Source organism: Bos indicus, chromosome 2 (assembly GCF_029378745.1).
Source record: "Bos indicus isolate NIAB-ARS_2022 breed Sahiwal x Tharparkar chromosome 2, NIAB-ARS_B.indTharparkar_mat_pri_1.0, whole genome shotgun sequence".
Classification (NCBI taxonomy): Eukaryota; Metazoa; Chordata; class Mammalia; order Artiodactyla; family Bovidae; genus Bos; species Bos indicus.
The window spans coordinates 55,858,958-55,871,492 of NC_091761.1; the positions used below are offsets into that span (position 1 = coordinate 55,858,958).

Below are 12,535 nucleotides of genomic sequence, written 5' to 3' on the forward strand. Positions count from 1 at the left end.
ATCAGTATGTTAATGAACACTTTTATTGATATATATGTGTAAAGATTTTACTGCTCTTTGTAGTCAGTCATGTTTTCAAGAAAATATTTTTATATGACTACTTTTGCAAGGTATTAACATTTCAGTATTATATAAATCCTATCTGGAATATGTTTAAGTGATAAATTAAAAAAAAAATTGGGATATAACTAAAATAAAAACATTCTAAGCAGTTTCTAATGAGATATGGAATTATTCAAACTAATTTAGATTTTGAATTTCTATCATGAGAGTACAAATACCAATTTCTCTCTTTTAATATACTGTACTCACAGAAAATGAATATACTTTAAATCTTGAATATAGTAATTTATTTCTAAATACTTAAATTTTATATTCAATAGCAATAGTAAGTATGAATCATGCTGTTGAATTAAAGAGTATGACTTTCAGCATATATTTTTGGTAGGAAAATATAGCATAATATTGTTTTTAGTACTTTCTTCTTTTCTTACTGCTGTATATTATTCATATACTTCTTAAAATATTTTGAGTTAATTCTCATTTTCTAGATTCTGTATGTTACTAAAATATTCACTATATAATTTAATCCTGTACAAAATGTGCATAGTGTAGACAGAACACCTATGCATCCTATGAAGTATTATATGTTCATTCCATTGTCTTGGAATAAATATGACTAAATCTGGAAGTTGCCTAAAAATGTTCTTTATTCCCTGTTGAAAAAAACCTGAACTGAATTTAATTTCCTTAGCTTAAAAAATATATATATATAAATGTATATATATATATATATTTAATTTTTATAAACATTGCAAATTAAATTTACTTCTCAGAATAATGAGAAAAAAATAATTGTACACTTTAATTTTTTTTCTGATCTGAGGACACAATGATAATCTATGGGAGTGAGTTAAATATTTATTGCATATAGCAATCTTTCAAGTTTTTTAGCTCATTTATTAATACTCTTCACATCTAACCCCTGAAGCCCAAAGCATAATGGCCTAGTCTGTCACTTTTGTCACATTTTTGGCACTTGAACTTTAACTGCCAATACAGTTTTAATCATCATATTATTGACTATATGTCTCCCAGTAATTAAAACTCTTAATTTTTAATGTTTGAGTAAAATATTCTGATGTAATTGAAATGTTATTTATTGATACCTTGGAAAATGCAAGGTGTATACATAGTGTAAAATGATCCTGGCATTTACACTGCCAGTTGGGCTGCTGGTCTACACCTATGTATCTCAGAAAAGAGACTTTCTTCCTCACCTTTCCAACTTGTGGGAATGAATAGCGTCAAAATGATGACAACCTAAATTTTACTTTGATGTACACCTTTATAGAACAGATTCTCCAGCCTCTTCAAAAATGTACCTCAGTTTTATCTGAGTCTCCAAGGGTGTCTCACATATGTTCATGAATAATACCATTATGAATTTCCCTTCAAGCCTGCTTTATTGATAGCAACCGATGTCTCTTCAGTGCCTCGGCTGTTTCCTCCCGAGACACCACTTTACCCTTGTGTATTGTACGTTCTCCCGAAGCCAGTGAGGCTGCTCATTTTTGAGCCTTCACAGGCAGCCTGCATTCCTTGTTTCCTCAATGCACTGACATGCCAGTTTACTCCTTGCAAAAGAGGAAGGAAAATCCCTCCCATCTCCCCAGTGTTTGTTTGCTTTCTGTTTGGTGTTGGTCACTCAGTTGTGTCTGACTCTTTTCGACCTCATGGACTGTAGCCTTCCAGGCTTCCCTCTCCATGGGATTTCCCAGGCAAGAATACTGGAGTGGATTGCCATTCCCTTTCTCCAGGGCATCTTCCCAACCCAGGGACTGAACCTGGGTCTCCTTCATTGCAGGTGATTCTTTACCATCTGAGCCCCCAGGGAAACCCTTTCTGTTTATTTGGGATTCAAAGGCACATCCATAATGCCTGTCTGTAGACTACTTTCTGAAGAACTCAAACTTGCATATACAAGGCCTCTTCTAGGAATCTGTCCTGGACAGACACCATTTAGTCCACTCTGTCTTTTTCTCTTCTGTTGCCTATCTGCACACAGACCCCTATATCTTCCAAGCAACATGTAAATTCCTTTTATGTACCAGTGCATCATATATTTTTTAAGCTTTTTTAAATTTCATTTATGATTCAGCAGGAATCCTGATTACAGGAATCCTGATTACATGAATGTGTCCATGGTATATATGTGTGTACACTTGTATGCCTACAAAACATCTCCTAGAAAGAACATGAACCCCAACTGGCTAACTTTATATGGAGTCAAGAGTTCTCTGACAAAGTTTCTTCACTCTTCTTGCAGGTGACAATATGTGCCGAGTCAATAATGGAGGCTGTAGTACACTGTGCTTGGCCATCCCAGGAGGCCGAGTATGTTCCTGTGCTGATAATCAACTTTTAGATGAAAATGGGACCAATTGCATATGTAAGTGTCTTTTCATATTACACTCATGGTTTATTTGTGCCTTTTTGACAAATAATAGCAGATGAAACCAAAGGAATTAAAATCAAACTTGGAAAGAGAAATTCAGATAATAACTTAGGTATAATTAGACTATAAATAATTAAAGGAATTAATATCTAATATACAAATGAATAATGATAATAATGCAGTTTAGCTGAGTTTCCTGGCACTGCTGCATCGATCTTGTGCTGTGCTGTGCTTTGCTCGGTCACTAAGTTGTAGCTCACTCTTTGCGACCCCATGGACTGTAGCCCCCCAGGCTCTTCTGTTCACGGGAATTCTCCAGCCAAGAATACTGGAGTGGGTTGCCATGCCCTCCTCCAGTAATCAAACCGGGGTCTCCTGTATTGCAGGCAGATTCTCCACCAGCTGAGCTACCAGGGAAGCATCTAGCTTAGTAAAAGTTAAAAATAATTATATGCCACAGAAGAAAATATTTCTTGAAATTGTTAGGGATCCTCACCATCAGTAACTGTAGCTGCATATAAATGAAAAATCTATCTATAATGTCATCATTGAACAATAAACTACTAGGGCATTTCAAGGTGTATCATCCAGTATAAGAATCCAGCAACTATTACCTATGATTATTATCAGTAGTAGAAATAATAATAACTTCTATGATATATAGTTATAAGGATCCACATCAAAACACCCTAGTAGTTTATTGTTCAATAATGGCATTATAAATAGATATAGCTTTAGAAATCAACATTTTTATTATTTTATCCACATCTTTTCTTCTCCAAAAGAAATAATATTGCAGATTAGTTGAAATCTTCTTTATTGCACTTGCTACTTAATGACCAAACAAAATTTGTCTTCAAAATTCTAGAAATGTTCTTTATAACTAGAGAATATTTTGATCTAATATACTTCAGAAAACAAATATGAATTTATCCATGGGCAAGGTTTTTTTTTTCCCCCATTATTAATAGAATTGTTTAAATTGCCTATATAAGACACTGCCTGTAGGAAATAGTTCTCTAAGGTGTACTTCCTTTGATTCATCAGATGGTATCCCTCCCTTTGTTCAGTGATATTATTTAGTAATTTCTGTTTGGTTGTTGTTTGCTTACATCAGAAGAGAAGAGATCTACCAAGACCTATAGTTTGGGAACAGACAGGTATTAAATATTGCTCTGAACAGCAGAAAGTCTGTCCAGTTGCCTGGTATATTAAATCTTATCTTAGTTATTGGGATAAATGGTATGATTCATGTGTATCTTTCTCAGTTTGATTTCTAGCATAGATCCTTCTAAGACTATTCTTCTGGTACAAAATGGGATTCTATGCTACTCTAGCTGGATGACTTTGCCATTAGAACAGATAAAATGCACACACAGAGGCACATGCATACAAAGATAGTAACCTTTGTGGATCTTCACCAGGTCCATTCCTGCCTTTGTTCTGCCCCAAGAATTCCTCTCAAAGATGAAAAGTAGCACTGCAGTGTCTCCTTTTTATGGTCACCACAGACCTTACTGTCAGTACTGGAGGAGCAAAGGGCGTTTCATTCCACCTAAAGGTAGATGAGCTTATTCAGTTTCAACTGGAATAACTTGAGAGGCTTCTCAGTGAATATCAAATCTCATCTTCTTGGTCTTGAAAAAAGGCAAAATTCAGTAAGGATAGTGTCAATAAAATGATCAAGAGGCTGATTTCTCAGTAATCTTAAGAGTTTTTATTTTCATCTTTGTTTTCATCGTGGGTAATTGGAAGGAAAGTGTATACATCAGGTACTAATAACTAGATGACTTTTTAAACTTTAAAGTTTCTAATTAGCTCTTTAATTTTTAATTGTGTAAACTATGATATTATGTATTATTTGCCTCTCTATTTCCTTTATTCTTATCCCCCATTAAAAATTATGGATTCCTTATGTGTTGGCATGGAGAAGGAAATGGCAACCCACTCCAGTACTCTTGCCTGGAAAATCCCAAGGATGGAGGAGCCTGGTAGGTAGGCTACAGTCCATGGGGTCGTGAAGAGTCGGACACGACTGAGCGACTTCACTTTCACTTTTATGCATTGGAGAAGGAAATGACAACCCACTCCAGTGTTCTTGCCTGGAGAATCCCAGGGACGGGGGAGCCTGGTGGGCTGCTGTATATGGGGTCGCACAGAGTTGGACACAACTGAAGTGACTTAGGAGCAGCAGTATGTGTTGGCATATCTATACCTATATTGATATTGATATATATAAAAGATTTATCACTGGGTTATCTCTGTATATGGAGAAGGCAATGGCACCCCACTCCAGTACTCTTGCCTGGAAAATCCCATGGACGGAGGAGGCTGAAAGGCTGCAGTCCATGGGGTCGCTGAGGGTCGGACACAACTGAGTGACTTCACTTTCACTTTTCACTTTCATGCATTGGAGAAGGAAATGGCAACCCACTCCAGTGTTCTTGCCTGGAGGATCCCAGGGACAGGGGAGCCTGGTGGGCTGCCGTCTATGGGGTCGCACAGAGTCGGACACAACTGAAGCGACTTAGCAGCAGTATCTCTGTATAAATAAAAATTAGGTAACTTTTTGTTTGTAAGGAAATACTATGCACAATGTTGGTAATTTAGCTGATGTTAAGAGATTTTATATGATAGTTTATATGTGACTATACATATGGTGAAAGTTAAAGGAGATTACTGTGAGACTATTGGTGTATTTTAATATTTATAATTCATGGATGAGGTAACTCCAATTCAATTAAAGGGGATAGAATTAGTATTTTTATCTATAGATGTTATACTAAACAATGTTAAATCATAAAAGCAGGTGACTATTTATTTGAGAATTTGTTATTGCATCAGAAGTTTAAAATTTTACTAGATTTTTCATATGGCATGAAACTTATCTCAATTCTTTTCTAATGTAATGGGGAAAATTAAGAGAAATATTATAGTAACTAATTTATTGCAAAAAACTTAAAGTGTGTTTATATAAATTATTCCAGTTTCTATTCATTTAGTAACAAATTTTTTATAAAGATAATTTAGCCTTAGTTTGCAGATGAGGAAATTAAAGTTCGAAAGGACACAAATACATGGAGTTCATGGTTGCAGACTGTAAGGCAAGACAAGTATCAGTGTGTCACTAACCTCTCTTTAATGCTCATTCCTCTGGGCTTCTGACTTAGTTTAGGCCAGATTACAGACTTGTTATTCAACTAATAACATTTTAACTGGCTTTCAATATTAATCTGTAGCAAAACAAAAATACATGCTGCAATCATTGAGATATGATCTTCCTGGTTTTAGTCATCCTCACTGAACTGGCATCAAATGAACAAAAACCCATTGGCAGATGGTCAGGCCAGAATTAGACACCAGTGGTTGTTTCTCAATGAACTTGTGCCAGAAAGCAATGCCAGAGGAGGCATTCATCCAACAGAAAAAATATTGGTATGCTACATGGTTGATTAAGGATGCATTCTAATGCCATGCCTGGAAGGAATTAAGAGTGAGAGTAGGCTGGGCTCTTCGTTTTTGTGAACCTCCTGTGTCATGGTCAAATCTTCTTACAATTAGAAATGAGACCTGGTGTAGTGTAGTAACTGGAAACTTACTGCCCTGTAGAAGCATATGTAAAACCAGTTGATTACTGATCAAGTGAGTTTATTTCTTTTTAATTTATCTTGATGACTTTGAAGGGAAAAATCACAACATAGAAAATTAATAAATGAGAACATGAGTAATACCAAGAAAGTAAGATAAGCTCCTAAAAAAATGATAGTCACTTTTTTTTTTCAAAATAACATAATAATTTTGTCTAGAGTATTGAGACAATAGCACAGTAATTATTTAAATGCCTCTTTTGTGGCCTGGAAAAAAAAAAAAAAGAATAGACCTTTCCAATATGCCTTACCCAAGAGATCAACTTAAACATTGACCAAAATATTGGTCATCCAAGGGTAGCATTGCACAATTATATGTCAGTGGTACTCTGTGACCTTCTTCACCTTCTGGAGCACCAGATATATTCCTCTGTCAAAAACAGTGCTCTGCTATGGCTCAGCCATTTATCTGTTCAGCTGTGACAAGCCTTATGTTCTAGGATATATGCAATCTAATGTGTAGTAAAAAGTTTAAGGCAGTAAAAAGTTTAGAAGCCTCATCCAGATGAATATTTATGGCCTCCTGTGCATAGGAACTCACAGAAGATTATGTACCACTTAGGTTGGCTGCTCAGAAGACCACTCTGTCTAATGAAAGGTCATCCTGCTATGATAAGGAGAAAATTCAAAAACCATAGCAGCATTTTTCACACTGCCTTCCTATATGGGCAGGCTTACACAGAGTCATTCAGCAAACTACAACTTCCAAGTTTTCTTTTAGGTTTTTCTCTTCCCCTATTCAAATCAAGGAATAGTTAGAAATGGTGTACTCCCAAAATGCCAAAAAAAAAAAAAAAATCTGTTAAGCAAATAAACATATCCTAATGTGAAACATACAAGAACAATTGAGAAAGTGTACTATACTTTTATCTTAGACTAATGGTTTTATTACTAATTAATCATAAGTTTGGTATAATCAACAGCAAAACATTAATTGAGAGAGGAGTAAGAGCTAGTTTAGAATAGATTACCACGATGGGGTTGAAGAGAAGAAAAGCAAAATTAGAAACATAGAAACTTGTTCTTGGGCACCAAAGCTTATTAAACCAAGGTCAGGACCATATGTATTAAATTCAAACACTGAACTGAAGTCCAAATATATGATTTAAAACTAAAATAATTAAAAGTTTATTAGTAAGATTTCTTCATTTACTTCTTTATGATCTGGACATTAACACTATCAATCATTCTACCAGTTTTTACCAAAGAAAAGAGTTAATTCTGGGGTGCATATTTCCCTTGCAGTTTATTGATGGGTCGTGCAGAGACCTTCTAATTCCACTGCTCTAGCAGCAGGTATCATAGGATGTGTGAAAACTGGCAGCTCCTTGCCAGGCATGTCATGATTCATGTCATTTTATTTTCAAAGCCGAAATTAAAGGATTGTTTCTTACTTTGCCAGTTTTCTTACTAGTGAGATAATGTTATAATATTTTTACTGGAAGTGACCCTGACAGTAGAATTATAGGTTTTGAATCAGTTTTCAAATTCAAGTACAACTCTGAAGCTAAGATTACAAGTATACTGTCTGTTAATATGCTGAAAGCAATTCATGGTTGTGCCTAAATACCCAAGTGCAACATGGGTTCCATCACATTAAGCCTTGGAACAAAGTGGCATGGATGGTGGAACTTTTCCTGTATGTTTTGGTTATGGGGAGAACTTTATCGCTCTTTCTAGTTACATATCTTTTTTTTTTTTTCCCCCCCTTTAAACTAACTCTGTTCACATTCTCAGGTGATAGAACATTAATTGCTGAGCCAGTTGAAGTTGTAATGTATTTATTGAAGTATTAAAGTATTTATTCAATCTCCAGAGATAGAATATCTCACTGTAATAATGGCTGTAATATAGAATCATCAGCCTCTGTTAATTCCAGGAAGTCAGGCAACAAGTATTTTTGAACATTTCTTCTGTACCTGGTTCTATTCTAGGCATTTTTTGTTCTGTAATATGTGACATTGTCCTTCATATAGTCAAAAATCTTGTGAAAACACAAGATATGTGAACGTTACTTATAAAATAATGCCTTTGTAGAAGTTTGTGCAAGGTGTACAGAATAATGGTCTTATTTTTTAATGGAAGCTATTCACTCTCTTAATTGATGCTAGATGTACTTGCTTCATCATCATGTTGATTCTTGCAAGATTTGGTAGATTGCCTGGCCATCAGTTTGGGTTATTTGGTAGATAATGTTGCTACCCAGTTCCACAGGTAGGTGAATGCTAAGAAAAAGACCACATTTTGGAATGTCTAAATTGCTATCTTATCCATATTATCACCTATCACATTAGATTTTAATGTGATAATGGGCATTGTGGGCTCAAAGATGACCTGTCTTTTATCATTATGTCCTGAACAAACCTAGTCAGCATTGATAACATGATTTCTTGTGATATAACTACTGATTACATCTGAAAGGCGTGGGTTAGGGCTGAGTACAGTAATGATGCCAAATGCCCTGGGAGATATTGGAAATTAGAACTCAACATCTTAAAAAAAATCTTTATGATTATGAAGAGTCTGAAAGTTTACCCACATTGCCAACTAACATGTTAACCCACCAGAGTTTCATAGATTTAGACAAAAGACATGCAATTCCTGGATCAGGCAGAAACGATTTTATTAATCAAAGCAGGTCACTAAGTTGCACATTCACTTTGGTTCTCCTTGCTCCATCCCACCTCCACGTCATATGAAAACTAGGCCCAGAGAGGCCAGGTAGAGGTGGCACACAGAATGTGTTTGTACCACAGATGAAGAACTCTTGAGCTTAAAAGTCTGCTAGAAAATCTACCCAACCTTTGCTCTGAAGAGAGATATTATCTTTTATTATCCTGGTTAAGGAGCAAACCTGCTCTCTATTCTAAAAGGAAGCACCATTTGTATCTTCCGAGGCTGTTAGCTATTTAAACATCCTTGAAAAAATAGTCCAGAAAGAAGCTGACACAAGACATGTAGAAACACCAAGAAGAAATGCCTGTCCAACAAATTATAGGGCTTAGAAGAATTGTAGACAAACTTTTAAATGTCAAAAATATTCGTATATGTTTAATATGTGTCATTATAGATATAAGTGATACCTAACTGCTGTTACAAGTGATTACTCATATGTATTAATGACATTGATATAAATCATTATCAGAAGCAGTAAATACAAAAGTTAAATTATCTCAGGAGGTAAGCTCTACTGTCTTTCAAGCAATTATCCTTAACCTATCATGAAAAATAAAAATGTAGCCTTTGTAATCTGTTTTTGAAAAGTGCCAACTGTATATGAGCAAACATCATTTTAAAATAACTGACTACCCACATATATATGAAACTGTGTTTAAAACAAGTTTAGAAATTATTCCTGTTTTCATTCATTCCATAATGATCTAATTATCGGTTGAAAGCATTTGAACCTTAAGTGGACTTAAAGACCTTGTCTCTAAATTGATTATGTTAAAGAGTATTTAATTTGGAAATATCAATTTTCTAGGATAGTTTGTCTTTCCCTGGACAAATTAAACTTCTTTAATATAGATATAATTTTTCAGAAGCAAGTATGATTTCACTCTTGTCTATGGATATTTTTGATCATTCCTTAAAACTGTGAATTAAGTTATTTGATCAACGATCATGCAAAAACATCTTTTAAATTAGGGAGATTTTTATCAGTTGAAATCAATCATTTCTTGTTTTCTGCAATCTTCAAGCTGTGAGACAACAGAATTGACTATTTCTTTTGACATGATTTAAGAAAATCTTAAACCTGAACTCAAGTAGGGAAGAAAACTGATTACATCTCCAATCAGGTTTTTTGTCCCATAGGGAAAAAAAATTAATTCTGAGAGACTATTGACTATTAGGCTTAATAATTATAAAATAGAAATTAATCAAGCTACTAGTTCCAGTTCTAAGTTGGACTTATGTAGAGTCAAAAGAAGGAACTATACCACCCTCAAAGATCTTAAGATCTAACCAAGCAGACAAAGTTCAAAATAAGGGGACTTTGCATGTTGTTAGTGATCAGTTCTAGAGATTCTGAGAGAAAAGCTAAATCCTAGAGATGGTCAGATACATCCCACATTATACCTCCATTTTGTCATGATTCCCATCCTCATTCCTAGTTGCTACTATAAAAGTTACCCTGGGATTGAGTAAGGGACCCAGTGACCTGCCATTTCTGTTTTTATTTGTTGTCATTTCCTTGAGATGTGTTCTCTTTTTTCCTTGCTCTCTTTATACATACATATATATGTGTGTGTATATATGTGTGTGTGTGTGGTCATGCCTGGTGGCTCAGTCTCCAGTATTCTTGCCTGGAAAATCCCATGGACAGAGGAGCCTGGTGGGATACAGTCCATGGGGTTGCAAAAGAATTGGACACACACAAAACAACTACACACACACACACACACACACACATAATATACACACATGCATACATATGAATGCATATATATACATTTATATGAATATGTACCTATATATTCTTTTAAAAATTGTTACTTTCAAGTGACTTTATGCAATGGCAGCATTAAAGAAATTGCTTCTTCTGCATTTTGTTATTGAGAAAGATTAAACAAGGAGGAAAAATTACTGTTAGGTCCTATATACAAAGTCCACTTTTGTGAGAGGGAACAGAAAATACACGATTATCTTTGATCTCATTGAATGTTTCACTCACCACACTGACTGTATGTTTCGCCCTTAAGACCTTAATATTTTTAAAAAGACCTTACATGAGAATCTGGATTATATGGGACAGTTTTACGTTCTCTACCCCGTGCACCCACATGCCTTGTGTCTTGTTGCCTCACTCTCTGAAGCAGATTCTTTGCAGCTGTGGTTCAGTGCTGTGTTTCCTCTTTCATTCTCTGCCTCAGGGAAAATACAAGGGTTAAAGGGTTAAAAGAGTGTTCTGGAAATGCCACATATGTTTTCTTAATACCCCTTATTATTGAAGTCCACATAGGTTTTCTGACAGTTCATCAATGTGAACCAGCTACCCCAAATAAAATTTAAAGCCATTAGATCTAGAATGGAAAAACTGGCTTCTGTTTCTTCTAGTAATAAGCCACTTTTTTTTTATAATTCAGTGTCTTTTTCAGTCAATGAAATACAGATCATTTACTTTAGCTGTCATCACATTCCCTTCAGTTTTAAGATTCTATTGAATCCACTCAGAGAAGTGGGCTACTACAGTAGCCCTTTCAATATGTGAATAAATCCCAATTAATGGAATTTCTGACATTTGATTAGAGAATATGGAATATATGATAAAAACACTCCAAAGAATCTGAATGTATAATGAGATTGTTTTGGTTAACTTAAAATTTCCATAAATATTTAACCAGATCTGTTTTTTTTTTTTTTTTTTTTACACTTTCAGGCCAGTGATATAAACATAACCATCAATGCTGTGTGCTATTCCCTTGTCTTTTCACTTTAATTAGTTTTTGATGTATTTATGTGAAAAGTGAAAGTGTTAGTAGCTCAGTCATGTATGACTCTAAAGGTTGAGGTAATAAAATTCTTTGCCATGCCTTCAGTTAAGCTTCTGAATGAAAGTTCTTTAAAAAGTAAAACTACAAACAGCAAAAATATAAGATAGTATTTTATCATTGTTGTTATTATTATTTTGGTGATATTTGCTTAAAATGAATCTCCACAATTCTTGTGGAATAATTATTGTTGGAAAAACTTAAAATTTTCTCATTTCCAGCGATGGTTGCCTCTACAATGCTTTCATTATTTTCTGTGAAATGCAATGAAATCAATATGTTATTATTATACAAAATTATCTTTTAATGCATTGAAAATATCCAGTGCTGTTTATATACCTTGTTTGTTTGTTTTTTAAACCCTAGTTAATCCTGGAGAAGTATTGCCTCAGATATGTAAAGCTGGAGAATTTCGCTGCAGAAACAGACACTGTATCCAAGCTCGGTGGAAATGTGATGGTGATGATGACTGTCTGGATGGAAGTGATGAAGATTCACTCAGTTGCTGTAGGTTCTCCTACAAGTGATATTAAAACGTGCTGAGTTTTTGAGTGTGTGAACTATTAAAGCAGTCTGGGGGAGAATATCTAAAATTATCATTAATGCAAATTGAACTGTTTTTTTTTTTTTCCCAGTCATTGTTTTGTATAGACGTTAGACCTAGATGACCTTCTTTGTATACCTTTAAAGTACAATTTTTCTCATCCTTCCACATCTTTAAATATCACCATTTGGTTGCTTCAGAAATTCTTTTCTTTCCTGTTTTGTGCCATCAGCACCACCATACCATTGTTAGAAGGTTGCTCCAGGAGACCCCTTCAGATCTCTGAATTTAAAGATGTGAAAAATCAATTTAAACTCCCCCAAGGCAGAATTACTCATAAAGAAGGTCACAGTCCACTCCATTGCTCCTTGGCAACAGAGGCTTGGAAATGGTC

The 12,535-nt window shown here is 34.8% G+C and overlaps 1 protein-coding gene across 1 annotated transcript in view; it reads left to right on the top strand.

Moving 5' to 3' along the window:
• LRP1B (LDL receptor related protein 1B) overlaps nt 1-12,535 on the top strand; it is a 2,167,013-nt gene that overhangs the window by 1,282,674 nt on the left and 871,804 nt on the right. Inside the window, exons 15-16 of the mRNA XM_070768349.1 lie at nt 2,330-2,452; nt 11,964-12,104. Coding sequence (XP_070624450.1) covers nt 2,330-2,452; nt 11,964-12,104 — 264 coding nt within the window. The remainder of the gene's footprint in view (nt 1-2,329; nt 2,453-11,963; nt 12,105-12,535) is intronic.